Here is a 23,427-nt window from a genome sequence, read left to right as displayed (position 1 = left end):
TGTGTAGCATTGCCGAGCCATTCCTCTCAGGGCACTGTCTCCAAATGGGTTTTGCACAAACCAAAACAGGATGAACCTTGCTCGAAAGCCAGGATATGTTAGAAATGTCTCAGCCTGTCAGTCCTCTTCTTAATACCAGAGTTTCCTTCTGTAATGTTTATTTATTATTTATTTATTTATTTTTAGTTTTTATATACCGATGTTCCTGTATAATATACATATCATATTACAGAGTTTCCTTCTGTAATGTTTTGTATACATTATTATAATGTATACAAATACATTAGAATGTATACATTATATATTCATACATTATATATACATACATACATTATATATACAATACAATGTATTGTATTATAATGTATACAAATACATTATAATACAATACATTATAATATAAAAATGTATACAAGTAACATACCAAGGAGTGCTGGGAAATTCTTTTTAACCAGGTTGAAAGGTGCCCACTACAAGTGGGACAATTCTTGTATCTGTCACATTTCTGCTCTCTGAAACTCTTCTTTCTCTCCATATGCACTTCTATCAGCAGTGCTGCTCTTGTATTTTTCTCTTGTACCTTAAAGTGCAGCTTTATTGCTCAAGCTTTTTACCAGTTGGAATGAGAATATCCCAGGTGATCACAACTTCCTCATTCTCTGCAATTTTGTCAGACCATGACCCCAGTGTACTCCTAGTAGAGCCATGTTCTAGTGTTTACACAGTTTCCAGTGGATGAGCCCTGGCACTTTATTGTGCCTCTCTGGGTGTAGGCCGCCTGCCATTAGCACGTCACACCCAGCATGACTCATACTGAATTGCCTTTTTGAACCCAGTTATACTATTTGTTTGGTTTTAAACTGCTGCCTCTGACACTCATAACTAGAGAAGGTTTTCATGGGTAATGATTCAGATGGACTGAACCAAATAACGGTGAACCTAGAAGATGTGGTAGGCCTGATTGACAAACTGAAGAGTAGTAAATCACCTGGACCGGATGGTATACACCCCAGAGTTCTGAAGGAACTAAAAAATGAAATTTCAGACCTATTAGTAAAAATTTGTAACTTATCATTAAAATCATCCATTGTACCTGAAGACTGGAGGATAGCAAATGTAACCCCAATATTTAAAAAGGGCTCCAGGGGCGATCCGGGAAACTACAGACCGGTTAGCCTGACTTCAGTGCCAGGAAAAATAGTGGAAAGTGTTCTAAATATGAAAATCACAGAACATATAGAAAGACATGGTTTAATGGAACAAAGTCAGCATGGCTTTACCCAAGGCAGGTCTTGCCTCACAAATCTGCTTCACTTTTTTGAAGGAGTTAATAAACATGTGGATAAAGGTGAACCGGTAGATGTAGTATACTTGGATTTTCAGAAGGTGTTTGACAAAATTCCTCATCAGAGGCTTCTAGGAAAAGTAAAAAGTCATGGGATAGGTGGCGATGTCCTTTCGTGGATTGCAAACTGGCTAAAAGACAGGAAACAGAGAGTAGGATTAAATGGACAATTTTCTCAGTGGAAGGGAGTGGACAGTGGAGTGCCTCAGGGATCTGTATTGGGACCCTTACTTTTCAATATATTTATAAATGATCTGGAAAGAAATATGATGAGTGAGGTAATCAAATTTGCAGATGATAGAAATTGTTCAGAGTAGTTAAATCACAAGCAGATTGTGATAAATTGCAGGAAGACCTTGTGAGACTGGAAAATTGGGCATCCAAATGGCAGATGAAATTTAATGTGGATAAGTGCAAGGTGATGCATATAGGGAAAAATAACCCATGCTGTAGTTACACAATCAGGTCGATACAGTAACGATGAGTTAAAGATTCCCGGTCTGTAACGTGCTGGGAGCGCACAATACAGACGAGTAAGGCCATCCAGCGATACAGTCTCCAGTTTCACGCGTCCTTAGCGCTTCCTAAACCCTTTCCGCACCCAGCATGTAAATGAACGAAAAAGCTGTATAATGAAGGAATTAGCTATTCCCCTGCTTGCACAGGACTTACTGCTTTGTATTTGTGCAGAAAGCCTCTGTGCCTAATTCCTGCCTGTTTTAATTTTCTTTATAGTAAGATAATAATTTTCTAGTAAGTTAAATTGCTGTTTGTTGCACAAAGTTAGAACCCCCCCCCCCCCCCCAACAAAAACTCTCTCCAGCTTGTAAACTGTTATAATTCTCTCTGTTTTGGGGTTAGCTGGCAGAAATAATCTATTCAAACTAAAATATTGGGGCATAAAGACTATTTTTTAAAACAATTGACCAAAAAGCAAAGATAACCGTCCAGAAGTGCCCTGCTTTACCCAGCTTGTCCCAGGCTTAACTGTTTAACTCCCACCCACCCTACCCCTCTACCCACCCCTGGGGCTTGTTTTCTAATAAAGACTGCCTAACTTGCCATTGGCAGCGACATAAATTAGTACATTGGTAACAGTCAAGGACATACAAATCATAAATTACCAGGATGAGGACTATCCAATGTAACTGCTGTGGAGCCTTTATTTTGAGGGAAAGCATCTGGAAACTTAGAGCTTGCCCAATTTGTGCACAACTCTCTTCCCTGAAAAAGGAGTTGACTGACATTAAAAATCAATTAGCTTCAATTAAAAATAATACACCCACATTGCATTACTCAGAATATAATTCCCCAATATCACAGAAAAACCAGGAGTCAAGAAAAGGAAATTCATTAGGCTCAGGAAGGACCCACAGTCACCCATTCTTGACAGAAGAGCAGTCAACAGGTATACCCCCCCACTCAAACAGGTCATTAAAAAACTCTTTAAAATCCAGGAATACAGTGGGCTCTGGTAGAATTAGACCTGTGATGAGGAGACACACCATGTACCAAATGCAAAAAGAACAAGCCTTCTCTATATTAAAAACTGAAGAAGTTCATGAGAAAAACATTGAAGTGTTACCAGAAAAGAGGGAAAAAACACAATGCATGCAGTATCTCAGGATCCATAACCAAAAGAAAAATCTAATTGAGAGGAATAACTCTGTCAACAGTGGCACAACTACAAAAAGAAAGAGTGAAGTGAATAACAAATCTCAACTAATATCTTATAAGGAGTCCAGGAAATGCAATAACCTTAAAGAGAGTACCTGGAAGGTAATGACCACAAATGCTCATAGTTTGGGAAATAAAATCCCAGATCTGCAGGCCCTAATGGCTGAGGCAGAATTAGACATTGTTGCTATAACAGAAACATGGTTCACAGAATCTCATGAATGGGATACAACAATACCAGGCTACAACTTGTTAAGGAAGGACAGAAAGGATAGAAAAGGGGGAGGTGTGGCTCTTTATGTCAGACAAAACATCCAAGCAACTGAGCTACAAGGAAGTTGGGGTAAGGAAGAAGCTCTATGGCTCGACCTAAAAAAAGATGACGGAGTATCCATTTATATTGGAGTGGTTTACAGGCCTCCAAACCAAAAGGAAGAGCTGGACAGAGAGCTGGTTGAAGACATCCATAAGATAGGTAAGAAGGGAGAAGTGGTGATCGTAGGTGACTTTAATATGCCAGATGTAGACTGGAAAATCCCATCTGCAGAAACTAAAAATAGTAGAGCGATAGTGGATGCCATGCAAGTATCTTTGTTCAAACAAATGGTGTTGGAACCCACGAGAGAAGGAGCTATACTCGACTTAGTGCTCACTAATACAGATAATGTCTCAGATGTCCAGGTGGGAGCCCACCTCAGCAGCAGTGACCATCAAACGGTATGGTTTAATATCAATAAAAGAATAGGGAAAAGAACCACAAAGACCCAAGTTTTACAGTTCAAAAACACAGACTTTGAGGAAATGGGTAAGTACCTGGAGGAAGAACTAAAAGGATGGGAGAACGAGAGAGATGTGGATCAGCAGTGGACCAATCTAAAAGGAGCAATCACCAAGGCAACTGCTCTATATGTTAGAAATGTAAAGAAAAGCAAAAGGAAACTGAAACCTATCTGGTTCTCAAAGGAGGTGGCTGACAAAATTAAAGCTAAAAGAACAGCATTCAAGACATATAAAAGATCCCAAAGGGAGGAGCACAAAGAAGAATATTTGTATCAACTGAGGGAGATGAAGAAATTAATCAAGTTGGCAAAAAGTCAAGCGGAAGAGAGGATTGCCAAGGAGATAAAAAATGGTGACAAAACATTTTTCAGATACATCAGCGAAAAGAGAAAGGTCCAAAGTGGTATAGCAAAATTGAAAGGTGGTAATGATCAATGTGTGGAGAGTGACGAAGAAATGGCAGAAATATTAAACGAATACTTCAGCTCTGTGTTCACTAAAGAAGACCCTGGAGAAGGACCATCTCTACACAACAAGAAACTGGAGGGAAGTGGAATAGATGAAAATCCTTTCACAGTAGAAAATGTGTGGAAAGAGCTAAAGAACCTGAAAGTGGACAAAGCCATGGGGCCTGATGGTATTCATCCAAGGATATTGAGGGAGCTCAGAGATGTTCTGGCGGCTCCACTGTGTGACCTGTTCAATAGATCCCTAGAAACGGGAGTGGTGCCGAGTGATTGGAGAAGAGCGGTGGTGGTCCCGCTTCACAAGAGTGGCAACAGGGAGGAGGCTGGAAACTACAGACCAGTTAGCCTCACTTCGGTGGTGGGAAAAGTAATGGAGTCACTGCTGAAAGAGAGAATAGTGAACAATCTACAGTCCGGAGAATCGATGGACCAGAGGCAACATGGATTCACCAGGGGAAGATCCTGCCAGACAAATCTGATTGACTTTTTTGACTGGGTAACCAAGGAATTGGATCAAGGAAGAGCACTCGATATCATATACTTGGATTTCAGCAAAGCTTTTGATACGGTTCCGCACAGGAGACTGGTGAATAAAACGAGAAGCTTGGGAGTGAGTGCCGATGTGGTGACCTGGATTGCAAATTGGTTGACGGACAGAAGACAATGTGTGATGGTAAATGGAACCTTCTCTGAGGAGAGAGCGGTTATAAGTGGTGTACCGCAAGGATCGGTGTTGGGACCGGTCCTGTTCAATATCTTTGTGAGCGACATTGCGGACGGGATTGAAGGTAAGGTTTGTCTTTTTGCGGATGACACTAAGATCTGCAACAGAGTGGACACGCCGGAAGGAGTGGAGAGAATGAGACGGGATCTAAGGAAACTGGAAGAGTGGTCGAAGACATGGCAGCTGAGATTCAATGCAAAGAAATGCAAAGTCATGCATATGGGGAGTGGAAATCCGAATGAAATGTATTCGATGGGGGGGGGGGAAGGCTGATGTGCACGGAGCAGGAGAGGGACCTTGGGGTGATAGTATCTAATGATATGAAGTCTGCGAAACAATGCGACAAGGCGATAGCAAAAGCCAGAAGAATGCTGGGCTGCATAGAGAGAGGAATATCGAGTAAGAAAAGGGAAGTGATTATTCCCCTGTACAGGTCCTTGGTGAGGCCTCACCTGGAGTACTGTGTTCAGTTCTGGAGACCGTATCTTCAAAAAGACAAAGACAAGATGGAAGCGGTACAGAGAAGGGCGACCAGGAAGGTGGAGGATCTTCATCGGATGACGTACGAGGAGAGATTGAAGAATCTAAATATGTACACCCTGGAGGAGAGGAGGAGCAGAGGTGATATGATACAGACTTTCAGATACTTGAAAGGTTTTAATGATCCAAAGACAACGACAAACCTTTTCCGTAGGAAGAAAATCAGCAGAACCAGGGGTCACGATTTGAAGCTCCAGGGAGGAAGATTCAGAACCAATGTCAGGAAGTATTTCTTCACGGAGAGGGTGGTGGATGCCTGGAATGCCCTTCCGGAGGAAGTGGTGAAGACCAGAACTGTGAGGGACTTCAAAGGGGCGTGGGATAAACACTGTGGATCCATAAAGTCAAGAGACCGCCAATGTAGAGTGGGTGGCTCACCAGAAAGATGGCTACTGCCCGGAGACAATACCCTTATTAAATAAACATACAGATGCTTACTGTGACTCCAACATCGCTCTAAGCTTCAACGGCAAGAGGAAATGTGGAAAAAAGGATTTGCTATCACAAAGAGGGGAGTAGCTGGCTTGTTACGGCGGTTACTACCCCAAACCAAATAAGCCTAATACTTCACTTTCCAAGCATATACAGCATAGTTCTCTGCTTCAACGGCAGGGGAGAAGAAAAGAGGGTTTGCACTCACAAAGCGGGGAGTAGCTGGCTTATTACGGCGGTTACTACCCCAAACCAAATGTGCCTGATACTTCGCTTTCGATGCATATCCAGCATGGCTCTCTGCTTCATGGCATGGGAGAGGCTGATACATCAAGCATTTCCAGCATAGCTCTCTGCTTCAACAGCAGGGGAATAAGAAAAGCTGAGGCTTCACGCATATCCAGAATAGCTTCAACTGCAGGGGAGAAGAAAAAAAAAAAAAAAAGGATTTGCACTCACAAAGCAGGGAGTAGCTGGCTTGTTACGGCGGTTACTACCCTAAACCAAAAGGGCCTGATACTTCACTTTCAATGCATAACCCGCATGGCTCTCCGCTTCAACGGCAGGAGAGAAGAAAAACAACCAATAGGGGCTGTATGACATAGTCTGGGTAAAGGGAATAAACATGGGTGTAGCTTGCTTATTGCAGCAGTTACTACCCCTACTACCCCTAACTAATCAAGCTAGGTATTTCACTTGGATGCAGCTCCATCACTGCTCTCTACATTAATTGTGGGGGTGGAAGGGAAATAGAACCAAGAGTTAAGAGAAAATGATAAGTATGAGAGAAAAAAATGTGTGAAGCTTGCTGGGCAGACTGGATGGGCCGTTTGGTCTTCTTCTGCCGTCATTTCTATGTTTCTATGTTTCTATATGTTTCTATCTCCTCCGTAACCCGCTGTTCTGCCGCGGCCTTAACCTGCTAGTTTACCGCCTCCCCCTAGTAGGAGTTAGTGTAGTGTAGTGTAAAAACATTGCTTACCCGCCCTGGTCCCATCCGGTCTCCTGCAGCCCCGTCCGGTCCCCTCCTCCCGAAGCAAAAAAAAAAAACAAACGAAAAAGTAGCAAGGCTCGGGCCTGCTACGGTAAGTGTAAAAAGTGTAAAAAGTGTAAAAAACAAAAAACCTGTGTGTTACATAAAAAAATAAAACAATTTTAAATACCTGTCGGAGGGCCGTGGGTCCAGGCGGCCGGTGGGCGGCGGGCAGCCATCAGCGGCATCCGGTAGTCCCTTCTCCCTTCCTCCCCTGCCTGGATGAGCGCCAAAATCGCACGGGCGGGTCGGCAGCGGGGGGGAGGGGGGGGGGCGGCAGCAGGATCCGGGAGCGGTGGGTAGGCAGCAGCGGGGTCCGGGGGGGGCAGCGGCAGCGGGGTCCAGGGGGGCAGCGGGATCCAGGGGCGGCAGCGAGATCCGGGGGGCGAGTAGTGGCAGCGTGTTCGATCGGGCAGGCAGGTAGGTGGCAAAATAAAGATGGCCGCCTGCACGGGAAAATCGTGCAATTGGCCGCTGAAGACGTGACGTCACGACGTTTGGCGTCACGACGTTTGGCGTCACGGGGTGTGACGTCACGTCTTCAGCGGCCAATTGCAGCTTTCCCCCGTGCAGGTGGCCATCTTTTTTTCCCACCTACCTGCCCGATCGAACACGCTGCCGCTACTCGCCCCCCGGATCTCGCTGCCACTGCCGCCCCTGGATCCTGCTGCTGCTGCCCCCCCGGACCCCGCTGCTGCCTACCCGCCGCTCCCGGATCCTGCTGCCTGCCCACCCGCCCGTGCGATTTTGGCGCTCATCCAGGCAGGGGAGGGAGGGAGGAAGGGAGAAGGGACTACCGGATGCCGCTGATGGCTGCCCGCCGCCCACCGGCCGCCTCGACCCACGTCTCTCCGACAGTATTTAAAATTGTTTTATTTTTTTATATAACACACAGGTTTTTTGTTTTTTACACTTTTTACACTTTGTTACACTTCCTGGTACCTGTCATTTCAAATGTCATTTGAAATGACAGGTACCAGCGCACCCAGGTTACTGTATAGGCGCTGTTACAGCGCCTATACAGTAAAATGGGTTGCGCGGGCATAACCCTTCCCTAACGCTTCACAGCCGCGGCATGCATTTGCAGCGATTAGAGGAGAGTATCGGGGAGTTAGTGAAGAGAACTGTGCGTGCGGGGAGGAAGGGTGCGCCTGACACTGCCGCACTGTTTTTACCGCGGCCTTACTGTATCGAGCCGAATGTTGGGTTCAATATTAGGTGCTAGCACCCAAGAAAGAGATCTAGGTGTCATAGTGGATAACATATTGAAATCGTCGGCTCAGTGTGCTGCGGCAGTCAAAAAAGCAAACAGAATGTTGGGAATTATTAGAAAGCGAATGGTGAATAAAATGGAAAATGTCATAATGCCTCTGTATCGCTCCATGGTGAGACCGCACCTTGAATACTGTGTACAATTCTAGTGGCCGCATCTCAAAAAAGATATAGTTGCGATGGAGAAGGTACAGAGAAGGGCAACCAAAATGATAAAGGGGATGGAACAGCTCCCCTATGAGGAAAGACTAAAGAGGTTAGGACTTTTCAGCTTGGAGAAGAGACGACTGAGGGGGGATATGATAGAGGTGTTTAAGATCATGAGAGGTCTAGAACGAGTAGATGTGAATTGGTTATTTACACTTTCGAATAATAGAAGGACTAGGGGGCATTCCATGAAGTTAGCAAGTAGCACATTTAAGACTAATCGGAGAAAATTCTTTTTCACTCAACGCACAATAAAGCTCTGGAATTTGTTGCCAGAGGATGTGGTTAGTGCAGTTAGTGTAGCTGGGTTCAAAAAAGGTTTGGATAAGTTCTTGGATGAGAAGTCCATTAATGGCTATTAATCAAGTTTACTTAGGGAATAGCCACTGCTATTAATTGCATCAGTAGCATGGGTTCTTCTTAGTGTTTGGGTAATTGCCAGGTTCTTATGGCCTGGATTGGCCACTGTTGGATACAGGATGCTGGGCTTGATGGACCCTTGGTCTGACCCAGCATGGCAATTTCTTATGTTCTTGTGTCCTATCTCCGGAACGGAGGAGTGGGTCGGTGCACCTTCATTGGGAAGACTTGTTGCCGGAGGATCCTTGAGAGACCCTGTCCCGAGCAGGCTGTCGGCCACGAAAGGAATAAGCCAAAGCCTGGGACCTCGTCGTTGGCTGCCAAGGGGCAAAGGACAGAGTTCTGCCTGGACGATAACTGCGCTGGCCCTGAAAATGACCCCGAGAGGACCCGAAGGTCCTAGAGGTTCTAGGCTTATCCTTAGGAAGCTTGTACACTTTATTGTCCCCCAAGGACTTAATCAGATGTTTCAGCTCATCGCCAAATAAAAGCTTTCCTTTGAATGGGAAAGAACCCAACTGAGACTTGGAGGAGACATCAACGGACCAATTGCGGAGCCAAAGAAGCCTCCTGGTGATACTGCCGAGGCCATCGTGCGTGGATGAGGTACGGAGGAGATAATAAAGAGCGCCCGCAGTATAAGCCACTGCCGCTTCCATATGGTTCGCCTGCTCCGCCTCCGCCGGGGGCAGTTCCTGAGCTGTGCGCAATTGCTGCACCCATCTAAGGGTTGCCCTCTGTGTGAGACTACTGCAAACAGTCACTCTGACGCAGAGTGCTGAAACCTCAAAAATCCTCTTGAGAAGAGCCTCCAGCTTTCTGTCTTGGAGATCTTTAAGCGTAGCCACTCCTGTCACCCAGATCGTGGTGCGCTTGGCAATTGCTGAGACGGCCGCATCCACCTTAGGAATCTTAAGCAGCTCTAACGACTCCTCCGGTAGCGGGTAAAGCTTTTCCATAGCAGCCTTAGAAAGCGTGCAAAAAGCCATTGCAGCCTAGCACACGGCGCGCAACGAAAAGTCTTGGAGCGGGGACTAGCCTAAGGAAGCTGCTCAACCTGCCAGGCTGCCCACATCCCTCAACCTCCCAAGGAGTGTAACGAACGTCGGACCGGTATGCCGCGCACGGAGACTGGGGAAGGAGGAAACCCTGCACAACCAAAAACCTTCTACTAAGTCTATGAATCTTTTTTTTTTTTTTAGTTGAAATGATATTTATTGAGCAGAAACACAAAAACAGTATCAGACAAACATCCAGAGGGGCCTACACTTTGGTACCCCTCTGGTTATCAGGCTTACATATGGTAGTTTGCTCATATACAATTTTCTCCCCCGTCCAGAAAGCATCCCACCCTTCCTTCCCCCCCCCCCAAAACCCCATCAACTGGTGCGAAAGCTTATGTGCTTGTCAGGGTACGAAACTGGAGACAGAGCCAATCTTATATGACAGTCCCGGAGGAGACATGGTTCTTTGTATCCGGTCCCATTAATCATTAAGAATCCGGCTGTGAGCCCGAGGTGGGAGCGATTGCACTTAGGCATTCCAGGTCTTTAGGAATTTGCGACGATGTACAGGTGAGGAACGGGAGGCCACATTCTCCATCTGAAGAAGTTTGTGAAATGCGTTCTGCCACATCCAGTGATTGGGCACCACTGTAGTTTTCCAATGCAACAAGATCAGCTTTTTCCCCACATAACCAGCCTTGTAAATTAACATACGAGCATCGGCCCCTCTAATCACAATGGGGCGCATACAACCAAATAGGAGCACCGCAGGCGAGAGGGGAACTGAGATGTCTAATAACTCCTCCAAATAGACTGTAATAGTAGTCCAAAATTTCCGGATTCGAAGGCAACCCCAAAAAGAATGCGACAGAGTACAGGGCTCAGTTGAGCATTTTGCACATTGACTCGTCTCTCGTAAATGCGCCCTATGCAAAAGGGAAGGGGACAGATAGGCCCTCCACAAAAATTTGTATTGCATTTCTCTATAATAGGAGTTTCTAGAGACACGGGAAATCCATTTAAAGCTGGTGTTGATCACCTCTGGTGTGACCTCATACACCCCATCGCTGTTCCACCTCTCTGCCAGCTGCCCCCCAGGTGCTGCAGTGTCCAAATTCCATAAGCCTTTATAAGCCTCAGTTAAAGTTAGTTTGGCAGGTCTTTCCAACCTCAATATCTTACTGACAGCCTCAAAGACCGCCGGTGCCTTGCAGGCTACGGGCAATGAACTAACATAATGCTGCAATTGCAGCTAAGGAAAAACTTGCGAAGCTCCAATATTATATTCAGCACTAAATTTGGAGAACGGCAAAATAGCCCCTGCATTGTCCAAAACATGCCCTAGTTGTGTTATGCCTTTCAATGCCCAGGTCTGAAAGCCAGCCGACTGTGAACCCGGAGTAAACTGTAAGTTACCTTGAATGGGGAGCAAATAAGCACAGAGAGTTTACACGCCACCCGCATCGGTTCCAATAAATCATGGGTACGTAGGGTTTCAGGGAGGTGTTGGGTGGCTGTTTGCAATGTGAATCGGAGATCTAATGGAGCCACCAAGGTCTGGTCAGCCTGAATATGAGTGTATTTCGATTCTCCCAGCAGCCACTCCCACACAATGCAGAGGTTGCTTGCCAAATTATACAAGGCAAAATCTGGGATCCCCATCCCCCCCATCCCCACCGCCCTCGAAGGGAGTCTTTTTTTTTTTTTTTTAAACTTACTGGAGCTCAGCCGTACTTGGCTGAGCACAGAGACTGTCTCTGGCCACGGGGGGAGAGGGCATGTGCCGTCACCGCTGCGCCTGGCTTCCTGTATCTGCTGCATTTCAGCTGCTCAAGCAGCTAAGTTCACACTGGCAAAACCGGCTACCGGAACAAGGCATACATTTGAGGGACCATGGAAGTAACCTCAGGAATTCTCAACTGGGGGAGGAACCATTTGGTATCACCGCAGGAGAGCAGGGTGAATTTTATCCTTGATTCTCCTTTATTTTAAATGAAGCAATCCCCAGTGGGGAGAAGCATCTCCACCATCTGCTGGAGATGGAGAACACTGGCAGGCTGATGAAACTGCAGGGGTGTATATACCTTGACGTCAGTTTCTCTGTCTCCATCTGCTGGTAGGGAAGCAGAACCCACTTGTTATGTATTCATTTGATTGGACGCTAAGAAAGGAGGCTATTAAAGTAGGGGGCTTTGGAAGTCCTATCCCTTAACTGGGCGAACTGGGAATGAACTGGGAAAAGTAGTTATGGCGTCGGCATGGTCCCTTGTAAAATTTCCCCACTTATGAGTTTGATGCGGCATTTGTATGCACCCATTTAAAATTGTGCGCACATGCACGCTCGTCCAGGCTATTTTATAAAGCAAAATTGCTTACCTTGTAATAGGTGTTATTCCAGGACAGCAGGATGTAGTCCTCACATATGGGTGACGTCACCAACGGAAACCTAGCGTGGGAAATCTTTCTGTCAAAATTTCTAGAAACTTTTGACTGGCCCTGTGAGGCCACTGAGCATGCCCAGCATGCCATGATATTCTCTGCCACAGGTGTCTCTCTTCAGTCTCGTATGTAGCAATAAGCTTTGGCCAAAAATAAAATAATAAAAGGTATGAGACCCAACTCCGCGGGGTGGCGGGTGGGTTCTGTGAGGACTACATCCTGCTGTCCTGGGATAACACCTATTACAAGGTAAGCAATTTTGCTTTATCCCAGGACAAGCAGGATGCTTGTCCTCACATATGGGTGATTAGCAAGCTAGAGGCTGAGTCATTTTTTAGTGAAGTAACACTGAAGTATTGTTGTTGAAAATGAGTCAGCCGAAGATCAGAGCAGATTGGATGTAGAAGGAGTTGGGATTATACTGGAAACAAGTTCTTTAAGACAGATTGTCCATAGGCTGAATCTTGTCGTCCTTGCTTGTCCAAACAGTAATGAGCTGCAAAGGTGTGAAGAGAACTCCATGTTGCTGCTTTACATACGTCAAGAATTGGCACTGAATGATAGTGTGCTACTGAGGTTGACATTGCCCTTACTGAATGTGCCTTTACTCGCCCTTGGAGAGGAAGGCCTGCTTTTTCATAGCAAAACTGTATGCAATCTGCTAGCCAATTGGATATAGTATGTTTACCCACTGGTTTTCCTGGTTTGTTTGGATCATAAGATACAAAAAGTTGAGTGGATTTTCTGTGGACTGCAGTGCGGTTTATGTAAAATGCTAGTGCACGCTTAGAGTCCAAGGTATGTAAGGCTGTCTCTCCTGGATGGGAATGAGGCCTTGGAAAGAATGGGGTAAAACTATGGATTGGTTCAAGTGGAATTCCGTAACTATTTTGGGAAGGAATTTTGGATGAGTACGGAGAACCACTCTGTCATGTAGGAATTTTGTGTAGGGTGAGTATGTGACAAGTGCTTGTAACTCACTAACCCCTCTAGCTGATGTAATGGCTATGAGGAAGATAGTCTTCCATGTGAGAAATTTAAAATCACATGAATCTATGGGTTCAAAAGGGGAACGCATGAGTCTTGTTAAGACCAGATTCAGGTCCCATTCTATGACTAGTGGCCGAATTGGTGGTTTTAGATGCGTTAAACCTCTCATAAACCTACTGACAAGTGGAAACAGGTGCAACTCCTACCTTGTCATGGTAGGCTGAGATTGCACTTAAATGTACCCTTACGGATGAAGTCTGGAGACCAGAGTCTGAAAGGTGGCATAAGTACTCTAGTAGAGAAGTAGTGGGGCAAGCAAAAGGGTTAATTTTTTTCTGCCTACACCACAAAGTAAACCGTTTCCATTTCAAAGAATAGTTCTTACGTGTGGAAGGTTTACATGAAGCTAGAAGCACTTGAGATACATTGGTTGGAAGATTGAGTGGCTGTAAGATCAAGCTTTCAACATCCATGCTGTCAGGGATAGGGATTGAAGGTTGGGATGGCGCAACCGACCCTGATCCTGAGTTATGAGAGTGGGAGCTAGTCCCAGACGAATTGGATCCCTGACTGAGAGATCTAGAAGTGTGGGAAATCATACTTGTCGAGGCCAATACGGGGCTATGAGTATCATGGACCCCTTGTCCTGTTGTAGCTTCACTAGAGTTTTGGTTATGAGCGGTATTGGAGGATACGCGTAAGGAAGGCCTGAGTTCCAAGGACGAGCAAAGGCGTCCTTGGCTGGCTAGTTCTTCTGTTTGTGTAGAGAACAGAATATGTTCACTTTGTGATTCAGATGTGACGCAAAGAGGTCTATTGTCGGTTGACCCCAACCTTGAAAGATCCTGGTCACTACTGAGGGATCCAGGGACCATTCGTGTGGTTGGAATTGACGACTGAGGCGATCCGCTAGTACATTTTGAATGCCTGCCAGATAAGTGGCCAGGAGAAACATTGAGTGTGTTAGGGCCCAGGCCCAAATCTGTGCAGCTTCTTGATAAAGGAGATACAAGCCCGTACCTCCCTGTTTGTTGATGTACCACATGGCTACTGTGTTGTCCGTTTGGATTAGAACAGTCTTGTGTGAAAGGCAGTCCTTGAATGCATGTAGCGCATAACGTATAGCTCGAAGCTCTAGGAAATTTATTTGAAATGTTGCTTCGAGTGTTGTCCAAGTCCCTTGTGTTTGGAGATTGTCTATGTGAGCTCCCCAACCCAAGGTGGATGCATCTGTAGTTAACGTTATCTTTGGAACTGGTTGCTGAAAAGGTAGGCCTTTGCGCAAGTTGTCCATGTTTGTCCACCAAAGTAGAGATGATCTTAGTTGGTGGGTCACTTGAATTGGATAATGTAATGGTTGAATGGCTTGGATCCATTGTGATCTTAAAGTCCACTGGGTAACTCTCATGGCGAGCCGTGCCACAGGAGTGACATGAACTGTGGAGGCCATATGGCCTAGTAAAGTTAGAAACTGATGAGCTGTCATTTGTTTCTGTAAGTAAATGGATCTTGCTAGTAGAGTAAGTGTCTTTGCTCAGTCTACAGGTAGAATGGCCTTTGCTAGATTGGTGTTCAATTCTGCTCCTATGAATTGAAGCAGGTGAGTTGGAGTGAGATGGGATTTTTGATAATTGATGAGAAATCCCATGGAGTGAAGTAGGGCAATTGTTCGAGTCAGAGAAGCGAGAGCTCCTTGCTGAGATTGACTCCTGATGAGCCAGTCGTCCAGATATGGGAAAACATGGACACTTTCCTTGTGCAAGTGTCCCACTATTGCTGCCAGACATTTGGTGAAGACTCTGGGAGCAGATACCAGTCCGAATGGCAGAACTCTGTATTGGAAATGTTGATGGCCCACCATGAAGCGCAGATATTTGCGATGAGGAGGGAATATGGGAATGTGAGTGTAAGCGTCTTGAAGATCCAGAGAACAAAGCCAATCTCCTGTTTGAAGTAGTGGAAGCATGGTGCCTAGAGAAACCATCCTGAATTTTTCTTTTTTCAGAAATTTGGAGAGCTTTCTGAGGTCTAGGATGGGATGTAGGCCTCCGGTTTTCTTTGGAATGAGGAAATACCGGGAGTAGAATCCTCTGCCCTGCTGAGTCCAGGGCACTGGCTGTACAGCCCTGGCTCTCAGAAGGATGGATAATTCTACTTGTAGTTGAATTAGTTGAGAATTTTGTTGTGGGAAGAAACTTGGTGGAGATTCCAGAGGAATTGAGAGGAAATTTAGTTTGTAACCTCGAGAGACTATGGAGAGTACCCATTGGTCTGACGTTATGTTTAGCCAATGTGTGTAAAAATGGGATACTCTTCCTCCCACTGGCAGGTCTGGTCGAGGATTTAGGGGATGGATTTATTCTCTGGTCTGTATTTCAAAAGCCCGCCGCTGGGCCTGTCTGTGCAGGAAGTTGCGGGCGGGTAGGCCTAGGTTTTATGGCCTGGAACCGTTGTTGTGATCTAGTTGACCTACCCCTAGAAGTTTGGGGGTAGTATCTTCTTGGCCTATAGTAAGAACGTCTAGTTTCTCTACGAGGTAGGCGACGAGAAGATTGTGTAGAGGGATCTTGTGGTATTTGAGACAGTTGACGTAAAGTCTCCGTGTGGTCTTTAAGCTGTTGTACTGCTTCTTGGACCTTTTCCCCAAACAAATTGTCGCCGACACATGGTAGGTCCACAGGTTTTTCTTGGACCTCAGGCCTGAGGTCCGAGGCCTTTAGCTATGCCCATCTACGGGCGGTGATTCCAGCTGCTGCTGCTCTGGAAGCCGTCTCAAAGTTGTCATAGACCGCCCTCACCTCATGCTTTCCGGCTTCTAGGCCTTTGTTGACTATGGCCTGTGCTGGTTCCTGGAATTGTGTAGGCAAAGAAGTAATAAATTCCTCCATTTGCTTCCATAGGTTCCTCTGATATTGTGTGATATAGAATTGGTAAGCAGAGATCTTTGTGTTAAAGATGGCACTTTGATACACTTTTCTGCCTAATGAATCGAGAAACCTATGGTCCTTACCAGGTGGAGTTGATGAGTGTGGGCGCACACGTTTTGACTTTTTCTGTGCAGACTCTACTACCACGGACTGGTGTGGTAACTGTTGCTTCTGATAACCTGGAGCTGTCTGCACTAATTAGGTCGTGTCCACACGCTTATTTACTGCTGGGATAGAAGATGGATGCTCCCAGATGCGACATTGAAGATCCAAGAGGACCTCATGGATTGGAATAGCCAACACTTGTTTGGGTGGGTCTACAAACTATAGAACTTCTAGAGTTTGCTGTCTGGTATCTTCTTCTGCTGTTAGTTTGAAGGGAATGGAGTCAGCCATATCCTGTATGAATATGGAGAAAGATAAATCTTCTGGAGGTGATTTTTTTCTCTGGTCTGGAGGTGAAGGTTCAGACATGAATCCCTCAGAAGACGTTACAGACTGCTGGTCATCCCACGAGTCGTCTGGGTCATCCCTATAAGGAGACCTTGGAGGAGATCTGGGAGGGTAGTGAAGGCCTGAAGGGCCTGGCTGTGGATCATCGGAGGAAAACAAAGTTGAAGAGTCCTGAGGCTTTGTTGTTGGCAGGTTATCGATGACATTTTGATATCTTTGTAAAGGACATCGATAGAATGCGAGGCTCAGATGATGGTTGCCTCGATGATGCAGTGGTTGTCATCGATGTAGTCGCCGGAGGAAATGTTCTGGAAGACTTCGACGTCATTGGAATCGAGATCGGCATTGAAGAGCCCGATGGTATCTGGGCGAAGATGGACATCGATGACGTGATGAGTCTCGGTGTCGTAGTGATCGAGTCCATCATTGTCCTCGGTGCCAAAAAGGGCACCAGCATCGGTGGGCCCACCGGCATCAGTAATACAACCGGCATCGATGCTGGTGGCATTGGCGGAATCGCTGGAGATGCTTGATCCTTTAAAGCCTGAATGACCGCTTGCCTGATGAGATCAGACAATTCCGGCTGTACAACTGATGGAACCAGAGCAGTTGTAAGCGGTGGCAGAGGCTGCGATGATGGATCCTATGCAGAAGTCTGCAGAGGGATCTGACATCGATGGAGGCAAAGGCCCTGGCGCTGAGGGGACCGGTATTTCCTGGGTCCGTGGCCGCTTTGCCATTGATTCCTCCTGGGACGTCGATGCGGATGACGATGGTCGACGATGCCAATGACGATGCTTTGACTTAAGTTGGTCGGTCGACTTTGTCGATGCTGTGGACGATGGCGAGGACAGACAATCACCAGATCCGTCCGGGCGAGGTTTTTTTTAAGTAAGGCTCGTTTAGTCACTCCGGCCGGAGACGACTTCGATGATTTTGAAGGGGAAGGAATCAGTTGTAGTTGGAACTAATGTTCCATTTTTTCCTGCCTAGCCTTTCGCCCTTTCGCCGTCATTTCAGCGCATTTAGGACAAGTATTCACGTTGTGCTTTTCACCGAGACAGAGAACATATTCAAGATGTGGGTCGGTGATCGACATGGTTCTGTTACATATAGGGCATTTTTTGAAGCCCGTAGCCATGTTGCTATCGACAGCCGTCGAAAGAGAATGGGAATTCGTGAGAAAAAATTTCCAAAGATGGGAAATAGAGACCGAGGTACTCACCAGCTGGTGAAAGGGAACCCCGAGAGACCGCTAAGAGAGAATAATCGAAAAAATGACTTTTTAGTCAGAGAAGGTTGTGAATAACTCGCAACGGCTCCTGTCCCGCGATGCCTGTAGCAGCGCGGAACAGTGAAGACTGAAGAGAGACACCTGTGGCAGAGAATATCATGGCATGCTCAGTGGCCTCGCAAGGGCCAGTCAAAATTTACTAGAAACTTTGACAGAAAGATTTCCCGCACTAGGGCTCCTTCGGTGACGTCACCCATATGTGAGGACTAGCATCCTGCTTGTCCTGGGATAACATGCGCACATATATGCGCATGTGTTATAAAATGGATTCGGAAGCGGTTTGATGAACACACGCACACATGCACCCGCATCCCTGTTTAAAAATTATCGTCACACTGTCTCAGTGTCAGAACTGCACCTGCAAATATTGAAATTAAGATGATCAAATACTTAGAAACACATTGCTTTCTCAGTCATTATCAGAAATGGGCCCCACTGGAATTATGAAGTTTTACAGTCTCTACCACCTCCATCAAGCCCCCCCCCCCCCCCACCCCTGAGCTGTAATTGTAATGTAACCAAGGAGATAGGCGATCTAAGAAAGCCATGAGGTAAACACAAAAAAATATAGATGCCTAAAAATATCCATTGAAAAACTTTATTAAGGTGACTTCTAGGTCCAATGCACAGGATGCCCAACTCAGGCCGAGTTTCACCCCCCTCGTGGGGGCTGCCTCAGGGGCTGTGTCAAATAATCTAGAGGAATATGAATTGAAATTAAGAATATAATGTGGACTTCCACACTGAGTGTAATGATGCCAATGAATATCACTTCTCTTGTGAACTCCAAAACAGAAAGGAACTCTAGACAGCAAATGAGCAATCTGTCACGTGTGTGTGTTGGAGTTCATAGATGCATAACAGATTATTTGTGCATTGGACCTAGAAGTCTCCTTAATAAAGTTTTTCAACGGACATTTTTAAGCATCTATATTTTTTTGTTTACCTCATTGTAACGTAACCTGCAGCTTCCTGTATATACAGACAGCTTCATGCCCAGCTGACGCTGAATTATTTAAAGCCATTATAGCACTGCTCTCTCTCTCTCTCTCTCTTCACTGACCTGATTAACAGGCCGATACAGTACAGTGCGCTCCGATGGAGCGAGTTTTCCCTTACCCCTTATTCAGTAAGGGGAGGAAAATGCGCGTCCAACCCGCGGCACCTAATAGGGCCCTCAACATGCATTTGCATGTTGAGGGCCTTATTAGGTATGCGCGCGGGATACAGAAAGTAAAATGTGCAGCCAAGCCCCACATTTTACTTTCAGAAATTTACTTTCAGAAAATTTCTTCCGGCGCCGGGAAAGTGCACAGAAAAGCAGTAAAAACTGCTTTTCTGTGCACCCTCCGACTTAATATCATGGCGATATTAAGCCGGAGGTCCCGAAAAGTAAGAAAAGTAAAAAAAAAAAATTTGAATTCGGTCCGCGGCTGTCTGGCCGAAAACTGGACGCTCAATTTTGCCGGCGTCCGGTTTCCGAGTCTGTGGCTGTCAGCGGGCTCGAGAACAGATGCCAGCAAAATTGAGCGTCGGCTGTCAAACCCGCTGACAGCTGCTGCTCCTGTCAAAAAGGAGGCGCTAGGGACGCACTAGTGTCCCTAGCGCCTCCTTTTCCCCGTTTTTCCTGCGTCACCTAATTTAAATACAGAATCACGCGCACCGGCGAAGGGCCGGTGCGCGCTCTCCCGCGGACTTTACTGTATTGGCCCGTAAGGGAGTACAGCTCCTGAAAGCTCGTCACAAATGTAGTGAGTTAGTACAATAAAAAGCTCTCACCTACCCCTTCTAGTTCACCATTATTTCTACATTTTTAATTTTTATAAACATGCATAATTGAACATTTTTTCAAATTTTTCTTTGGAAAAAATGTGTTGCTTGTTTAGGCTGAAAATTAAAATCAATAAACAACTTTTCTTTCTTTGTGTGTCCTAGATAAATGTGATTGCCCCCATGGGTGTTTATTGTGCTGTGTGAAGCTGACACTGTAGCTTTTTTCTGGACTCTCTCTCTAGCCAGTGCCGTGCATGCCAGACAGATCTCACTCTCTAGCAGCTCTGCCCCATCCTGCCACTCTGTCTGATGACCGATCCTACACTGCTATGAAAGATAAAAACATCCATAGGTAACACTCCTGGAGAACACACCCACCTCTAACTCATTCTCATCAAAGATAGCCAGCAGGTTTTCCGGAACTAACTCGTTCAGACCTTAAAGAGAAGAAAGGAAGTGTGAAGAGGAAAGAGATATAAATTCAGCCCTGACTGTGTCATTAAGGAGCAGAGCAGAAGTTACCTTTCAGGAAGTGCTCCACCTCCTCTCTCACCTGGCTGGCAAGCCGGTACTGAGCCAGCAGATTAAGGTAGAAGATCTTATTCTCGTTGGTTACTGGCATCTGGGCGCCACTGCTCATCAAGTCTATGGTCTTTAGGAAAGAAAGAGACAGAATGAAACGGGGCATGGGCTAGAGAACTGCTGAAGAGGATTGTATGAGCAGAAAAAGAGCGACCGGGCCCATCCAGTCTCTCCCCACGGCAAAGGCACAGCGCTGAGAAATTACACTCAAAACATGATCTGACAGAAAGCATGGATTTTATTTCTCCAAACAAATTCAATAATAAGTATCCTTATAGCTATGTGAGTAATCAGCAAAACGTTCACCCAAACGTTTCCTGTAAGCGTTTCTCACCCATTCCTCCTCACACAACTGTTCCCACTCTGACATTGGATGGCTCGTTTCAGCTCTTGCCATAACATTTCAGTAGGGTTTAAGTCAACCAATTCAAAACACAACATTTCTTCTACTTCAGCCACTCTGTAGTGGGTCGTAGATTTACAGCTGAGTGCAAAGCTTTAGGCTATGTTTCAATGACGAGAAGCAGACAACTGCTACACGGAACGAACGTAAAGAGTTGGCTCCATTGTTAGGGATGTAGAATGCTTAACTCTGGAATTTCTAGGATAAGGATATTTTAATTTTGTAGTGTTTTATTGTGATTTTTGAAATATTGTAACATGCTGTAAGTATAAATCCCATCAAAAATCTGTGCATTGACACCTAACATTCATACCATTCTGGGCATGATGTATAGGGATATCTGTTTTTTTGTGACCCATAGTATCTGACATGTCATTAGTAAAATGATGATGATGATGATGTAGGCAGTGCCTGTAGAGTTGGCTAATGCTCCTTGATCACAGCCACTTGCTCTTATACCTTGTCCTCAGATAAGTTCTGCCCTATACAGAGAACATCTGCCAGGAAGCCATGCGAACCTCCTACACATACTTCTGAGGTTCGGACCACAGAAAGCGCTCGTGTTTCCTACGCTCCTCAGCATCCACTCGTGCAAATACTGCACCATAAAGAGCTGAAGAGCCATAATCCTGGAACTGAGCATACATCCTTGCAAGACTATCTTCCCAAAGACATCCGGTCGCTCTTCTTTGGTCTGCTCTGCTCTGTTCACTCCTCATTCTCCCCCTGTTCCCTGCAAGACAGGAGGCAAGGGGCTGGATGAGGAAGCAGACTGGCTCTTTTCTTACTTGCTTCACTCAGCCCCTTCCCTCTGCTGCGAGTTGCCTGGTAAGAGAAGAGCTGAAGGATTGGCACAAGCTCTGTGTACCTATGGTTAAGGGGCAGGTGAGCACTGGAGTTGGTTCTGGGGCCAGGAAAGAGGGATAGTGATGGGGGTCATTACTGGGGGGTGATAGAGAGAGAATGTGTGTGTTTGTGCAGCTAACGTTTGGCAATAAGTGGACAAACCCCAAGATTTAAATTTTTCCCCTTCTCTTGAGCAAATCATTGCCCAGATAAAACTTATCTGCATAAGAGAAAGGAGGAGCTGAGGGTTTTCCTTGGGCACAGGTTCACTTTTCCAGGCAGTGCTCTCCAGAGTTACCCCAGTACAGGGCCTGCGAAACCTTTACCCAACGTGCCTGCCCCTGACACCAGAGAAGAAGGAAGCGGCTCCCCTCCACCCTTCCCATGCTTCTCCTCTCTCACTTCCAGCCCATCCCCGCTGAGGGCTCCTGTTTCCCAGGCACGGCACTGCTATGCCTGCAAGGACATCTTGGGTGCATCTCGGCTCAATCCCAGGCAGTGGGAACGTGACACCCACGTTGGAGGTTCCTGGTACGTACAGGGAAACCCACGTTGGAGGTTTTTTAGCCCTTGATTTAGTCGAACTTAGAAGGTCTGTTGAGGGGCTGCCAAGCAGCATCAACAAGAAGGATTTACAAGACTGTGAGCCAAGACAAAAAAAGCACAAGACCAAGAAACAGAGAGTGGGAAAGACGCCCGTGTGATAATGAAGAAAGAGTGACTGTGCTCACTCAGAAAATCTTTATCTGGGCTCCGAGAGCTCATCGGATGGCATCACCTACCCCTCCATCTTCACAATGGCTGTCATCTAAGCCACCAGTCATAAAGCAAAGATGCTTACCTGTAGCAGGGGTTCTCTAGGGAGAGCAGAAAATATCACCCACACAAGGAGGTGACATTATCAGACAGTGCTGAGCCAGACCTCGGGAAATAAACTTTCCTGGGAATGTACAAGAGTTCACACACACTTCAATCTTTTATCCTCATCGGGAAGGGAGGGAGAGTTGCAGGGTTGATTTCTCCTGCTGTCCACAGGAAAGCAGGCCAAAAACAGCCAGAAAAGTGGGGATTCCCGAACCCAGCTTCGTTTAAATGTGTTAGATTTGTGTAACCTGGATAGAAATGGATGGGGGATGAGCTGAAATGCTTATCTGAATAGGTTTTTAAAGCCAGTGTCATTTTGAGATTTGTGATGTAAATCGCAGTGTAAGGTAAAGGTGTGAGCAGACGAGCACAAGTGAGAGAGAGCAGAGAAAGAGCATTCATGCTGCCGAGGCCTGAATTTAATGTGCCCTACTCCCACTCTGCAATCCCATTGCCAGCTGGGAAAGTCTGTTCTCCCACTGCTCCTCGTCCTTGTCTGTTCTCCCCACTGCTCCTCGTCCTTGTCTGTTCTCCCCACTGCTCCTCGTCCTTATCTGTTCTCCCACTGCTCCTCGTCCTTATCTGTTCTCCCACTGCTCCTCGTCCTTGTCTGTTCTCCCACTGCTCCTCGTCCTTATCTGTTCTCCCACTGCTCCTCGTCCTCGTCTGTTCTCCCACTGCTCCTCGTCTTATTTGGATGATGTGAAATGAATAAGTGAGGAACTGTGCTGTAAGGCTTCTGTGAAAGAGCGTCCCTGGAAACCCCCCTTAACCAATGCTGAGTGTGAACGTAGCTGAAGCGTTAGAAAAGGAGTCAGAGTGCAGAGTGAGTCTGTCCCCGGGAGTAACAGACTGCTTGCGCTATCTCCCATGCTGCTTCTTTACCTGCGTCACACACTATGTTACTATGTAAAAGGACACTGGCCCAAAGGACCCACTGGTGGTCACGGTGCGAGTTGTAGAAAAGGGAATGAGGAAGGGGTAAAGAAGGGGGGGAGAGAAGGGGCTCCCGTAC

At 46.2% G+C, this 23,427-nt stretch overlaps 1 protein-coding gene across 6 annotated transcripts in view; it reads right to left on the bottom strand.

Moving 5' to 3' along the window:
- The window catches only part of AREL1 (apoptosis resistant E3 ubiquitin protein ligase 1), a 295,300-nt gene that overhangs the window by 19,426 nt on the left and 252,447 nt on the right, over positions 1-23,427 (bottom strand). For all 6 annotated transcript variants that reach the window (XM_029598425.1, XM_029598426.1, XM_029598429.1 and 3 more), the window contains exons 16-17: positions 20,240-20,369; positions 20,096-20,154 (exon numbers count right to left, since the gene is read on the bottom strand). In XM_029598425.1, the coding sequence (XP_029454285.1) occupies positions 20,096-20,154; positions 20,240-20,369 (189 nt within the window). The remainder of the gene's footprint in view (positions 1-20,095; positions 20,155-20,239; positions 20,370-23,427) is intronic.

Source organism: Rhinatrema bivittatum, chromosome 4, assembly GCF_901001135.1.
Source record: "Rhinatrema bivittatum chromosome 4, aRhiBiv1.1, whole genome shotgun sequence".
Taxonomy (NCBI): Eukaryota; Metazoa; Chordata; class Amphibia; order Gymnophiona; family Rhinatrematidae; genus Rhinatrema; species Rhinatrema bivittatum.
The sequence above is the reverse complement of the archived record's forward strand: the minus strand, read 5'-3'. Positions and strand labels throughout refer to the sequence as shown.